Source organism: Humulus lupulus, chromosome 7, assembly GCF_963169125.1.
Source record: "Humulus lupulus chromosome 7, drHumLupu1.1, whole genome shotgun sequence".
NCBI classification, from domain to species: Eukaryota; Viridiplantae; Streptophyta; class Magnoliopsida; order Rosales; family Cannabaceae; genus Humulus; species Humulus lupulus.
This window is the reverse complement of record NC_084799.1, coordinates 206,914,862-206,930,506: the sequence shown is the minus strand read 5'-3', so window position 1 is coordinate 206,930,506 and position 15,645 is coordinate 206,914,862. Positions and strand designations below refer to the sequence as shown.

The 15,645-nt window shown below is 29.4% G+C and overlaps 1 protein-coding gene across 10 annotated transcripts; it reads right to left on the bottom strand.

Annotated features, from left to right (window-relative positions):
• Positions 1–282: 282 nt before the first annotated feature.
• On the bottom strand, positions 283–13,298 carry LOC133789287 (disease resistance protein At4g27190-like). 10 transcript variants are annotated; one of them, XM_062227078.1, is made up of 13 exons: positions 12,727–13,298; positions 12,378–12,644; positions 9,450–12,263; positions 8,493–8,990; positions 7,827–8,234; positions 6,417–6,860; positions 3,184–4,110; positions 2,861–2,939; positions 2,681–2,768; positions 1,842–1,930; positions 1,186–1,433; positions 872–962; positions 283–546 (listed from the first exon to the last, which is right to left on the bottom strand). In XM_062227078.1, exons 3-8 carry the CDS (start codon positions 12,240–12,242, stop codon positions 2,919–2,921), a joined length of 5,091 nt encoding a protein of 1,696 aa, XP_062083062.1. In that variant the 5' UTR covers positions 12,243–12,263; positions 12,378–12,644; positions 12,727–13,298; the 3' UTR covers positions 283–546; positions 872–962; positions 1,186–1,433; positions 1,842–1,930; positions 2,681–2,768; positions 2,861–2,918. The 10 variants fall into 10 exon arrangements, with proteins under 10 accessions (XP_062083062.1, XP_062083064.1, XP_062083061.1 ...); XM_062227080.1 differs by having other exon boundaries at positions 1,186–1,456; positions 2,681–2,752; XM_062227077.1 differs by having other exon boundaries at positions 2,681–2,752.
• Positions 13,299–15,645: the final 2,347 nt, after the last annotated feature.

Here is a 15,645-nt window from a genome sequence, read left to right as displayed (position 1 = left end):
TGTGGTAAATTATTTCTCTTCTTCCTTGGTACTTTTTCTGTGATTGAAGTTTATCTTTTTCCCATCTGCATCAAACATGAGTAGCAGAAATGAGACAGTTTGCCTTCAATTGTGTTTCCCATATTATCTAAAGATTCTAGGCCTTATCTATCTTGATATTTTCTGTTAGTTTTTAGTAGTATTGCCTTCAATTTTAAGAAATATTAGAAGATCAACCAGAGTAAAAGCATAATCAAAATCAATAACTACTGAGGTAACCAGCATATCACATTTCAAGGACAATGAAACAAAACCCCACAACTTGAATAAAAGAAAAGGCCAGACAATTATTGTATGAGAAACCTCTAAAAATAATCACTGCCAAACCAGTTTCACAAAGCCTAGATTGATCTACATTGTATCAACAAATCATCAACAGTAATGTTACTTCTTTGAGTCTTCCATTAGTGACTTCTATATATGTGACTACTAACAAACAAAGTATGGACAGGTTGCCAAATTGCAAAGTTCCTTTTAAGCACTGAGAGTTTCCAAATCTTCAACAAGCTGCTGAAACAAAATTATTGAAACTTATTATTAGCTATTTATAAGAGACAAATATATAAAGGAATGTTTAGTGTGGGCTAATCTTTGCTTGGGCAAGCTAATCTTCAATATTCCTATGTTTGATATGAGATTTATCTTTTTTTGTCAAACTTAATATTAGGAATATTAATTTAGTGGGAATCAGTTTACTTCATGAAGGGTAATCTAAAAATCCTACCAAATGGATGGATTTCAAATATTTCCTTCAATCACAATAATTTAGTACTCACATATCATATCTTCTATGATTTTCTATTTAAAATGGGAAGAAAAATAGAAGAATTACCAAGTTAGACTTGCTGAGGGGAATCAAGAAGGTCTACAAAGACAGTTTGAACTGAGATGGAATTAGAAGTTTTTCATACTCTTACATGCACCTGCTCAAGATATCAGAATAAAAATCCATTCAATATAAGAAACAATCATTTTATAGAGTAAAACAAATAAGATTTTGCATTCTCAAATATACATTGAACAACACAAGATAGTTTAAGTGAAAAGATGTAAAGAAACAGCAGCCGTGTAAAATATTATATAAAAGATATTTGAAATGTTATGAAGGTTTAAAAAGTTATGCTCATCTCTAAGTCACTATTGTACCTCTTTGGAAATGGTAGCTTCATTTGAACCAGCTCGTGCATCAAATATGTGTACATATCTTGAGTTTCGGTCACTAACAGCAACCCTTGCTTTTGCATCTCCTTGTTTGTAGACCAACTCAACAGCACCAGGAACAAAGGACAGGCGAATCATCACCATCATATCGTAGTTTACTACGTCGTATATCTTGACAGCATGATCATTTGAAATTGTACAGCAAAGCAAACCATCGGAACTGACCTGCATGGCTGAACCAAGTCATGGTTGAGGACTGCACCAATAACAATATTTTGCCTATTACTAGAACAGATCAAAAACTCAGATAACAAATACAACTAATCTATTTGCTCCTCAATAACAACATTGATAATGTTATATAATAAAACCCCACAAACCAAATGGTATGCAGATGTCAAACTATCAAGAATTTCACATAAAAGCCACAAACATGTGAGTCATGTTGGTATGTTTCAAAAGTACTAAACAGAATGTGATGGTTAGTGCTGTCCACCCATCGACGGAATATGGTACTTGCATCTTAATCTGGAATGTACTCAGGACCCAAATTGACAAAAAATGTTTAGGTGTGACTCCACATCAGAAAAATATTGCAGAAAGGATGAAGAACTTCAGTCTTTAAAGGATGAAGAACTCACAGATAAGCCTTCAATCGGACCAAGGTGGGATCGGAAATGCTTCGCAAATTCAACACCAACAGACTTTTTCTTCCAAAACTTTAAATGTCCTGGTGAAGCAAATGACAAAAGAGAGAGAGAGGGCAATTATTACAATAAGTTTTCAGCTCAAAAGGTCGAGATATCTAAGTTGTCATTGTAAATTAAGACCATGTAATATTGACAGTATCCCTATTCTCCACAGAAAAATAAAAAGTGGACGGAAAAGTAGCATTGCAGTTGCTCTTCAGCGAAAATGTAAGGCCCACACATCTCATATTGTTCACACAAGTCAAACATGTCATCTTACCTCAAACTATTGCAACACCAACCATTGAGGCATAGAAGAAATGAACCTACTTGACTGTGTCATTGTACATCAAAACTTTCACTATCATTGGCCACTACCATAAACAGAATATTTCCCATTTCAATTATTCCCTCACCAAATCAGAGCAATGATTCTGCCCCATTGTATTAAGAAAAGTAATTGATCAGAAACCATGAGACTATCATTTCTGAATTCAAAACACATTATATTTTGAAAGTATCTTTTGTAATAAACTTAAATAAATTTACTTTAATCATTATATGATCTTCAGCTCCAAAAGCAATATATGCACTTATCATATATATGAAAAGCAAATCAACCTCAAACGACCCAAATCAAAATGTTCAAACTTCAAGGACTACCACTAAGAAGCTTCAATCCAAACCATGGATTGATATGCTTGCTCTGCTGTTGGAATAAGATTACTCATAAACCCAAATAACAGATCACTTATATCTTAGAGCAAACTATGAATATCTTAGAAACTTACTTAAGAATAAAACAAAGGACACTTTTAGTATAATCTTCCATGCAATAAATCATAGGATTATATTAGTGAGACCTGCCATGAGCACCATCTACATTAACAGCAATAAATAACATAAATTGTAATCATTTGCATATTCTAATAACCCATTTGTATTCAGAGTAGAAAAAAAGATAATCTCACCATGTGCTTCAAAGAAAGCTTTATTCTTGGTAGGTTCCACAGGCACAAAAGATAATCATTAAGCATCCTCTTCACTATCCTGATCATCATAAACAGATTAAGATCATTAACTGAATCACACATACAAAGACATTATACGAACTACTATCTTTCACAAGTTGAATTTGATAAAGCTCAAAGTTTCTATGTAATAAAATTTTGTGCCAATCGTTGAGAACAAACTAGTTTCAACTCAAAATGGACGAATTTAACAACTTTTTTTTTTTATCCAGAACAGTAATAAAAAGTGAAAACATAGATATATAATGAATAAATTAGGTTACCATTTCTTGAGCGAATAAATGTTGTAAATGCAATCCGAAATCGGAATTTTCTTCCCAAATTTTTGTGAGGGTTGTATTAAAATCTCCCTCCCAAATTTCTACACCTTCAGCTTCAATTGTGTCCAATAGTGCAGAGGTACATATATTTCCATGGGAAAATCTCCTCATCTCAGGGCATCCTTTCAGAGATATTTCTTCCAAATTTGGAAAACTCACAACTTTATTTCCTGAGTAGAAGCTTTCAAGACTGGGTAAATCATGAAGCTCTAATTTCTCCAATTTCTGGAAAACAAACTCATGGTGTTCACTTTCTACTATTTGACCTTCCTTATAATAATCTCTATTAATAATCTCCCTCATTCGTTTGCAATCAATTATGCTCATTTCTTTGAGATGTACCAGACTCGCTGCGGTTGAGGAGGCGAACAGATACGTCAGCCCATGGCATTCTGATAATTCAAGAGTTTTCAATTTGTGGAAAGACATAAATGATGGCGCAAAGCTCTGTAATCTGCTACATTTTCGAACAACCAGAGATTCTAAGTTTTGAAAGACAACAGAACTTGATGGTTGAGCATATTCTGGGTCTCCAAACAGATGATTCATCGTATGGGCATTGTAAATACTCAGTGTCTTTAAACTTGTGTTGACCAGTTCATAAGTCTCACCATTTCCAAGTTGTTGTTGTTGGTGATATTGATGCCCATCCACAAAAAAACCATACAACCTAAGTGTATCAATGTTATGATATTTCTGAAGGAAGTTGAAATTTGATAGAGCAATTGGTTTCTCACGGGATGAACAGTTCAAGACAAGTTGGGAAAGGTTGCCAAAGATGGACATCATTGAAGATTGACTCATGTCAAATATCTCCTCTATTGCTTCACTCCAATCAGTCCTCAAATATTTTAGGTTAGGGGAAATGACCTACAAAACGAACAAAGAGAAATTATAGGAAATGACCCAAAATAAAGTCATCAAGAAGTTAATGTCCTCATTTTTTAAATTGTAGATAAATGACCCTTTTACACTGTTGATTATCTAAATTGCCCTTTTTTTTATAATTTATTTATTTATTTAGGATTGTATGACTTTAATATAGTGGTATATGTATATTAGTTTTGTTTAATTAGTTTTTATTTTAAAGTTATATTGATTTTTTAAGTTTTTTTATAGGTTGTTGGTATATTATTTTTCAATTAGTGTATATATTTTTTGTAGTATGATATATAATTTTTTTTTTGTGATATTTAATTTCTATTTTATTATACATAGTGGTAGTATATAATTTTGTATCATGGTATATATATTTTAATGGTAGTATATAACTTTGTTAGCATAGTATATACATTTTTGAGTAATAATTTTGTAAGTTTTGATGGTATATTATTTTTCAACTCAGTATATATATTTTGTGGTATAGTATATCATTCAACAATCCATAAAAAACGAAAAAAAATCAAAATAACTTTAAAATAAAAACTAATTAAACAAAACTAATATACATATACAATAATATTAAAATATTTAGAATAAAATAGTAATTTGTTAAATGGTGTATTTTGTAATATGTGATATTAAATAGATGATTAGGCTATTTTACTACAAAATTAAAAACATGGACATTTACTTACTTTCACACAACATCAAGGGTCATTTTGCACCATAAATAATGTATTAAACAAATTAATTAATTTGGGAAAACAGTTATAAAGTACAATAATTCAATTCAGGATATATCCTTGCAATCGCCAACAAGATCTTAACTTGTTATCTTAGTATTTTGAATATGCAAATTTAAATTGTGTCATCTTTAAGAAAAATAACAAATAACAAGGACTAATATTTGTTTTAAAATATAACTTCACAATATAATTTTTTTTATAGAAAACCTTTTCTTTTTGTTGTGCGGTTTAAATAGTCGCAATAAAGATTTTTTGTGTAAATTAAATCATCTTAAAAAATTAATCATATACAGGCAATGACGGAGCTAGAAGGATTTGGGTAGTTATAGCCCCATAACTTTTTTTTTATTATGTATTTTATTTTTAAATAATTAATATCTCTTATATATAAAAAGTATGTAGATACCAAAATTTTGTCTTTTTAACGGTATGCTTTGTTAATTTTAACTGAATATTTTAAATATTTAACAAAATATACTATTAAAGTTAACTTAAAAATAGATATTTATCAATTATATTAATATAAATTCAAATATTATAAAATATCATTATTATAATAATAATTAATATAACACTACATATATAAAAATTATATTAATATAAATTTAAATTCAGGGATTATAAAATATCATTATATACAAGACTACATATTTAATAATTATAGTATTATAAATGTAAATGCTATAAAATATTATTATAATGATAATAACATATGATTCTAATTTTTTACTAATTATATTAATATGAATTCAAATATTATAAAATATTATTATTATAATAATATTTAATGCAAAACTAGATATTTAATATTTATATCAATATAAATTTAAATATTATAAAATTTCATTATAATAATATGAATTCAAATATTATAAAATATTATTATTATAATAATATTTAATATAAAATTAGATGTTTAATACTTATATCAATGAAAATTTCAATATTATAAAATATCATTATAATAATATATATAATAAATAATTTTAATTTTTATTAAAAAATTATCATTTATGTTTAAAAAAGTTATCATATTATATATATATTTATATTTAAAAAAATTATAAATAGTATTTTGGTTTAATTTTTCATTTAGTATGTTTATATCATTCTTTAATACATAATATTGTTTATTTATTTGAAATTTATATGACAATGATACAAATTTAATTAATAAATACTATAAATAAAACTAAGCAAACGTGCATTGCACGTTATTCGAATAAAAGAAAATTTTATACATTTAAATATTTGATATATAAATTAGCATAAATTTTATTAAAAATATTTTTAGTTCCTTTATATATTATACTTACTTTGACACTGGTTATACGATAAGATACTAGAAAAATAAATAATAATGTACTAAAAAGAATTATGCCACTGACATAGCTAGCCAACCCATTATAATACTGTAGTGTAGTTTCTATCATTAAATAGTATAGAATGGAGAAGTTGTGTTATGAAATTAAAATTACCGTACCTACTTTCTATAACCATGTAAGCATCATAATATTAATAAGCAGATAATTAGTAGAAAATGAATACCTTATTATCTTTGAACAGACTTTGTCTAGCCACCACCAACTCCATTTCTTCATGCTTTTTGTCATTAATAGTACATGTCTTTGTAGCAATGGAATTGCTGACAAATACCTTCAGTTTGGGACAATCGGATATATCCAGTGTAGACAATGATGGACATTCAATGCAATCTCCTTCGCAAAACTGTATAACATTTGGAAGGTGCCAAAGCTCAAGAGATTCTAATTTGGGGAGTAAAAGATTTTCTAATATTATTCCTTTGCTTCCTGCTGATTCCTCAGTGACTATTACCTCTTCTATCATCTTACATTGAGATACTCTTAATTTCTTAAGTTGTACAAGACATCGAGTCATAGCAGATGATAAGAGATACTTTAAATTGTTACATCCTGTAACACTTAACTCTTTTAAGTTGTAGATGTAAGAAGTTATATTGGGGAATGCAATCTGAAAATAAACAAGTAGAATAATAAGACATGTATATTTTCCTTCTGTACGCATGCACTCTAAAAATTCAAAACAAACATTAGAGTCAAGAGAATCTATTAAGATTTTATCTTTTTAATTGTATTCATATAGACTATTTTATATAATAATAATAATAATAATAATTTCAAAACAGATCATATGATAAATTCTGATGACCTCATCACAGCTTGAGCATTACTTTGTGTAAACATAATGTAAGATTTACCCCAACTCCTCAAATGAAATGAAATATTTAATAACTCTTAATATTAATTGTGAATATGATTTTGAACTTTGAAGATTTGATGGATGTGGTAAACTATAAAAAAAAAATGGTAATAATATTTTTATACATTTTTTTATTATTTATTTTTGTGATTACAATGAAGAGAAAATTCTCTATTGCATTCTCTTTTACATTTTTTTTAATGCTTAAGAATATTGTGAGGGCAAAAGAAAATGTAAAATAAAATACATTTAGCATTTCTCTTAAAATATTATTTCAATTTTGCTAAGATAATACAATAAAACATTTTTTTATAGTCAATGTATTAAACTTTAGTATATATTGTTTTTTTTGTTTGTTTTTTTTTTAATTGGATAGCGTTTTAATCACTTTTTTTGCGTTATAATTTATTTGCATATAAAAAAATTGTAGTTGTTTTCTTAAAATTGTCAATATTTTTTTCATATATATATATTTGTTACTTAATATACGAGATAAGTGTTTTATCATATGCAGTTGTCGATATATATTGTTAGAAGACATATATTACTGGACTGCCTTCATTTTGTGCATATGCATGGGTAAAGTATTGCTCCTTTTCATTATTAAACATTGAACTCCTAAAAAAATGGTCTCAAGTTGGAAAATGGTAAGCTTTGAATATCTATATATAATGATGAAAAAAAATTGAAAAGAGAAAAAAAATCTAAATTACTTACATTTCCATTGAAGAGATGTTTTGCTTTGACCTTCACTTCATCGTCATCAACTGACATTTCTTTAATGCAAAAATCTTCTGAGCAAAATGTTTTGAAAACTGGAAGTTTGGAGAGGTTAAGAGATTCTAGTTTGGAGAACAAAATATTCTCTTGCAGCATTCTTTTTTCTCCTAGTTTCCTACTTATTAGAATTTCTTCCACAACCAAACAATCATCTACATTCAGCTTCTTCAGGTTTACAAGCCTTTCAACCATAGGGAAACAAAATAAATACTTTATTTTGTTGCAGCTTTGTACTGTTAAGCTTGTTAAGTTTTGTAGGTCAAAATTTGATGGAAGTTGGTCTGGCCATAATGTTACTACATTTAATTTTAAAATCTCCAGTTCCTTTAAGTTAGGAAGTGAAACCTGTGGAGACAAATATAATTGCATAAATTAAGTGAGACGAAAGTATTTCAAAATATATATTAAAAAATTGAAATAAATAATTGGCTATAACAACCAAATTATGTATTTTTTTCGTAACTAGAGAAGTATTCACTACTCAAGTAAAGTATTCACCCATGTTTTTTTTTTAGTTTCAGTTAACTTTTTCCATGGGTTAAAGAGGAAATGAATACATAAAGAAAACGTTATTTGAGCAATAAATGAAAATTAAAGAATTACCTTTTCATTGAAGAAAGGTTGTGTTGATACCAATTGGTTTACTTCTCTATGGTCAACTGATACTTCTGATATTGGAATAGTTGGACAGCTAACAAATATCTTGAGTTCTTGACAATCATTTATTATTAGCTTTGATAGGAGTGGAAATTCCATGCATGAATCTTTTGCAAAGAATCTTTGGAGAGCTGAAAGCTCATGAAGCTCAATAGAGTCCAATTTAGGGAACAAAATATTTTCCAACTGAGTGTCTTCTTCTCCAAGTTTCTTATTGGGCACTCCTATGTCTTCCATTGCCATACAATATCTAACTTCCAATTTCTTTAAGTTTAAAAGCTTTTGAGCAAGAGAAAAAGAGAATAGATACTTTAAACTATTACTGCTTTCGACTTTTAAGATTGATAAGTTTTGCATGAAAGAACCGAATGAAAGTTGATCTGGCCATATATATTCTGTACTAATTTTCCATAGAGTCAATTCCTGCAAGTTAGGAAATAAAACCTGCATATGTAATAAAATTAATTTAAGTTACTTGAAATCAAAATATCTACAAAGAAAATAGAAAGATTCTTGTGTATGGTATATATTTGTACATACAAGTCGTCACTTTTATATTACTTAAATAAAGGAAACTAATTAATTATTATAATTCAATACATTGAATATGTTATATAATTGCAAGGAATATGGTTTTATTTCTAAACATTTCATTAAAAAAAAAAAAAAGCTTTCCATATTAAATTGGCATTTAAGAAATATATAATAAAAGGAAAAGACATTGCACTTATTAACCCATTAATACTATTAGAGATTGTGAATCCAAACTTTATAAGTGTATTCACTTTAAAAATATATAATTTATGTAGATTGACATTAAAAAACTATCCTGGATATATTATTTATCTATAGATTATATGCTCATATAACTAAGGTTTACTTATATAATAAAAAGAGTTGTACCGTTTCAGTGAATAAAGGCTTGGAATAATCTATCATTGAAGACGCACAAGTTTCCTTCCACTTGGAGCAATAGAATTGGACAAAGTTTGGTAAAGAATATAGGGACAAAGAGCGCAATTGCAAGGACTCAATCTTATCAGCAGCTTCATTATCTTCTCTCCCACTTGTCACTATCTCTTCCATCATCTTGCAATGATGAACGGTAATATGATGAAGTAGTTTGATGATAGACAGAGGGAATAGATTCTTCAATCTATCACAATTCCATACTTCCACCTTCCTCAATTCCTTGAATGAGCCTACTGGGAGTTTACCATGGCATATCCTTTCCAAGCATGTTAAATTTTCAAGGGTTAGCGACTCCAAACATGGAAAGGCATGATGAGAGTGAATCATGTCCGTAGAATCAATGACGTATTGAACTCCATCATTATTACGAAACATAAGATGCTTCAATCGAGGAAAATTCTCTCTATCGAGATCACGAACAAAACTGTTGACATCCATTAATCTCTCTAACGATAAATATTCAGACATTTTCATCAACCATACAAGCCCAAGGGCATTTAATTCTTTCCTTTGACAAAGATTTAAGTGTAAACACCTTGAAGATCCACGTGCATAATAATCAAACTTGTGAAATTTTCCAATAGATATTTGATATCTCTCCAATTTTTCACTAAACAACCCCTCTGGTAAAACTTTTTCACTTTCTACGCTTAAATATAAAACTGTTAGCCGTTGCAAATTCTTTATCTCAATAAGACTTGCATTTCTTCTTTCTTTCATACCACCTTCTTCAGTCTCCCATCCTTCAAATGTTTGTGGGATATAGAGCTCCTCCAATTGTCTCAAATTTGAAATGACATTCGGCTCAATGACTTTCAAATCTTTACAATTTTGTAAATCCAACAGTTGCAAATGGCATAATTCTCCGATTTTTATTGGCAACCGTTTTATGGAAGATCGAGATAGATCAAGAACTTTTAAATTCTTCAAGTCCCCAATGATAGAAATGTCTTGTAGATTGGACATACTTAAACATAATGTTTGGAGATTTTGAAGGGAATGAAAGGATGACGGTAATGATTTTATACGTGCACCATTCATACCCAAAGCTTCAAGCTCCCTAGTTTGTTCAAAAAAGTCATTTGGAATTGAATTTAGAAACCAGCCAGACAAGCTAGACAGAAGAAGTAATTTTGCCCTTGGACATTCCAATTTTTCAGGAAGCTTACCAAAATCATCATAGTCAAGTAAGGAAATGGCTCTAGACGCTTTATATCTTTCCTGACTAGCAAATTCATCGACACTTTTTATGTTACTCATCCTATGCTTATCTTCTGATGCTATTAATAGGCAGACATCACGAATAACATCATGCATCTTCACATAATTTTTACTTCTTCCATCCAACAAGAGACAGTGAGATTTTAATTTATCAACCAATGAATTCACCCTATTTCTTGCTTCTTTCATTGTTTTGATGCCTTGAAGCAAGCGCCAACCCACACTATATCTCATCAGGTCCTCGACATCTATTTCTTGATCTTCTTTATGTAAAGCACAAAGCAATAATAATGATTTGACCTCCTCGTGACTTCCAAGAAAATCGTAACTCATTCTAATACATGAGTACACCTTCATATCCATTCCCTCAATGTCTCTAATGTTTGCGCTACGTAGTCGTTGCAATGCATCCTCCCATACAGACAATAATTTGTTTTTTAAAGCATATGCCATTGTTGCAATTGCAATTGGTAAGCCTGCACATTCGTCGACGATCGTTCGAGCCAAAGAATTGAAATCTCGAGTTTCAACTATTTCTCCAATGATTTTCTTAAACAAACTCATAGCCTCCCTTGAGTCTATAGCTTTAATAAAGAAAATATCACTCTCAGCAATACCCATGAAGTTGTGTAAAACATCTCGATATCTAGAGGTTAGTAGCATCTTGCACTCATCATGGATTCCAATAGCTTCTAGATCGAGTTTCTTCCAAATGTCGTCGAGAATTAATAGAATCTTGTTTTCCTGCTTCAATCTCTTTCGAAGTAGATCAGCCCGTACGTCCATACTTTGTGTTTGCCCAAAACTTAGCTCAAGCTTTTCAGCAATATCTTGTTGAATCTCCTTCATATTAGGTGTTTGTGAAATAGTTGTCATAAGCACCTTGCTAAATAACTGCGCTTTCTCAGCCCGTTTAGCAATTTCTTTGGCAAGCATAGTTTTGCCAATTCCACCCATGCCATACAAGCCTATCCTGCTCCTATTAGCATCTCTCACAGCTGCCATTATGCTCTCCAGAATTTCCCTCCTCGAATCAAAAGTCTCGTAGCCTTTGGTTATTGCAAAGGAGCTTTCCAGTGGAGCACGATAAGAAATCGTATCAAATTTGCTTTTTTCGGAGGCTGCGCATACATCGGATGACATCTTCTTTGCTTTCCTACTCAGTTGGTGCCGCGTCACCAAATGCGGGAGGGATCCACAAGAGCACACAGCCTTTGCATGACCTTCATGGTTAAGAAATGTCTCAGCCTCTTCAGAGATCCGATCAACACTGCTCAGCCAGCTTTGAACATCAGCTTCAATTTCTAGACAATTGTTTTTGGCTTCCTCAACACGATGTTGTAATCTATCTCTGGCATTCTTCAACTCTTGCATTCGAGTTTTGAGGTTGTCTACATTCCCTGCGTAGCAAAATAGATAACCCAACTGTCGACCGACTGGTGCCACTGTATACTCAGCAATCTTTGCAACAATTGAAGTTCCAATTGAAATAGCACAATCCATGCTTGATTCTCTCCTGGTTTACTAGGGGAGTTAAATTTTAATACAAGAGCAAGTTATATAATGATATAAAATTTAACAAATTGAAAACCAGAACAATAATACAAATATTTTAAGGATAGGCAGCAATGCACTTACCTGATCGTCTCTTATTATGGATATTGTAAGTAGAGAGATCAATAGCTAGGCCAACTGTATCTTTTTTCTTCAGAAATGTTTGTGAAGTAGTCCAGAAATTACACACTTAAAGGAGGAATTTTGTGAATGAACAGAAAAAACTGGAGAAGCTTTTCTTTTTATATATTTTTTATCATAATGTAGAAAATAAACGAACGAAAAAGAGAGTGAAAATTAAGAACAACACTTGAGAAGATGAAAGTGGGATCCAAAGTTTCTTTTGAGTTTCTGCAAAAGGTAACAATAATGCAAAATATTAAAAAATACATTATAAAACTTTTAAAATATAAAATATTTGAACAAAACTTACCTGAACTGATTTATGGATGTTGCTGACCACTAGAAATCGAAGCTTAATAATGAACAGAGAAAGATAATTTTTTTTTTTAATATGAATTCAAAGTGGGTAATATGCCGCTTAAAGAAAGAGTAGATTTTTTTTAATATTAATTCAAAGTAGGTAATAACAGCTTGAAGAAAGATTTTTTTTTTTTTTTTTTTATATTAATTCAAAGTGGCTAATAGCAACTTCAAGGATGAGTAGAATTTGTTTTTTTTTTTAAAGAAAATATGCGACAATATAGAGAATGGAATAAAATTCGAAGACTCAAATGCAATGAGAAAATGAAAGTGGAAATCTGGTGAGTGAAGAAGATGAACTCAGAATTACAGGTGAGAGAGTGAAAAACACTTTTTTTTTTTGTTAATATCAATTCAAAATATGCAGCTTGAAGAAAGAGTAGATTTTTTTTAAAAAAGATTCGAAGACTCAAATACAATGAGAAGATGAAAGTGGAAATGTGGTGATTGAAGAAGATGAACTCAGAATTGCAGGTGAGAGAGTGAGAGAGAGTAAAGTTGGAAATGCATAGGAAAAGTAGAGAAAGTGAAGAACAATAATAGACATAACACGTTTATGTAAACTGTGCAAGAAAAATCACTATCTTCAATAATTGATGTCTCTTACTTTATTAGAGAATATTACACTGTATATTTCACCATAATTTAAAAAAAAAAAAATCAAAATATACTGTGTCTTCATTTTTTTTGTTGGCAGGCATTGTTGAATTGCATTAAATAAAAAAAAGTTGTTGGCTTACCATTCATTTCTATTTTTAAAGGACACTTCCCATTTTACATTTTATACATAGTCAAATAGTCAGTTGCACTCACGACTGTTTTTTCTTATACGCATGAAAGATAACTTATTTGAACCATATTTTTTATACTGTAAATTATTTGGAATTTCCTGAAAATTTACAGGATAGTCTAAATAACTATAATGTACACGATCAGAGAAAAAAATTATGTCAAAAACCATTCCAGTATCAAAAACAAGAAAAGGGTGCACCCTAGAATTTTCTTATAGTATAATGTTTATTTACACAAGTATAAGTTGATTACTCTCATGACGAGGTCCGTCACTCACGGGTATTCTTAATGAGTTGTGTTGAATTGGGAATCTAGATATTTATATAATGGAGAGCCCCAATAAATTGACATGACACTCTAAAATCTCTCTAAACAACTATATTTATTTTTTGATTTTCACATATTTTTTATTCTATTTTTTAAATTTATTAAATCTCTCGAAACCATTATATCTATTTTGTAATTTTTTTCCACATATTTTTAATTCTATTTTTTAAAATGTATCATTATTTTATCAATACATATACATAGGGAAATTTAATGTTCTATGCATAATAACTTAGTGAAATTTTTTAATATGCTAATATAAGTTACTATCACAAATATATGACAATTTCAATTATTTGGATAAAAATACCCCTAACATTCAAACATTCATTTTTTCTCTCAGTCCAAACTCTCTATCTCTCATTCTAATCTTGTAGTTCTCGAAAAAATACCAAAATTAAAAAAAAATCAAATGAAACAGATATTTGAGTGAAAAATATGAACCTCCGAAATTTTCGTTAAATTTCAGTGCAGAGCATCGAAATTACATCGAAAAAGCATCGTTTTGACCAAAAATCAAGTTTTTATGATTGCATCGAAACATCAGCGATTTTACATCGAAAAAGCATCGTTTTGTCCAAAAAAAATCAAGTTTCATGATTGCATTGCAAAAATATCGAAACACCATCGATATAAAAAATATTTTTTTGTAGTGTCTGTAGAATGTTGGAAGTCTATTAATACCAAGAAGAATAGAGAATTGAATTCTATAAATTTATATAAATGAGAGTTTCAAAGAGGTGATGTAACACTCTAAAATTTCTTCAAATACTATTTTTATTTTCTTTTTTTTTCACATTTTTTTAGTTCTTAATATTCAAATTTATATTATTAATTAATAACTATAGAAAAAAAAAACTAGAATATCTAATTATAAAATTTATAATAAAAGTAAATTAATGGAACAAGGTAGTTGAGAAGATGAAAGTGGGATCCAAATTTCTTTTGAGTTTCTGCACAATGTTAAAAATTAATGTAACAATAAGGCACAATGTCAAAAATATTATGGAACTCTTTTATAAAATACTTGAACATGTGAGAGAAAGTAAAGTTGGAAGTGGAAAAGTAAAGTAAATTGTCTTTTTGTAATAATGGAGCAACTGTGCTCAGTGGATCATTCGTAGTTTAGTTCTTTGTGAAAAAAAAAGATATGAAGAAACTAGTTAACTCATATATGAATATTTATATTTTTTTTAAAAGAGAAATTGTGTTATAGGGCTTTATTTTAAGCTCAGAATTGCAGGTGAGAGAGTGAGAGAGAGTAAAGTTGGAAGTGCATAGGAAAAGTAGAGAAAGTGAAGAAGAATAATAGACATAACACGTTTATGTAAGCTGTGCAAGAAAAGTTAACATTTTATGTCATATCAACCTCTTATTACTCATAACATAATATAGTATAGGGTACTTCAAGGGTGCACCCACTAAAAATAAGGATATTGGTTCACCCCTTCTTGTGTTTTTGATACTGGGTTGATATTGGTCGAATTTTTTTTTATGACCATATATATTATAATTATTTAGAATATTTTATAAATTTTTAAGAAATTTCGAATAGTTTATAGTGTCGAAAACAATGTTCAAATAATCAGTATAAATTTTCAAGAAATTCCGAATAGTTTACAGTGTCGAAAACAATATTTGAATAGTCAGTTGCACTCACGACTTTTTTTTCTTATATGTGTGGAAGATAATCTGTTTAAACCATATTTTTTATACTGTAAATTATTCGGAATTTCTTGAAAATTTACAA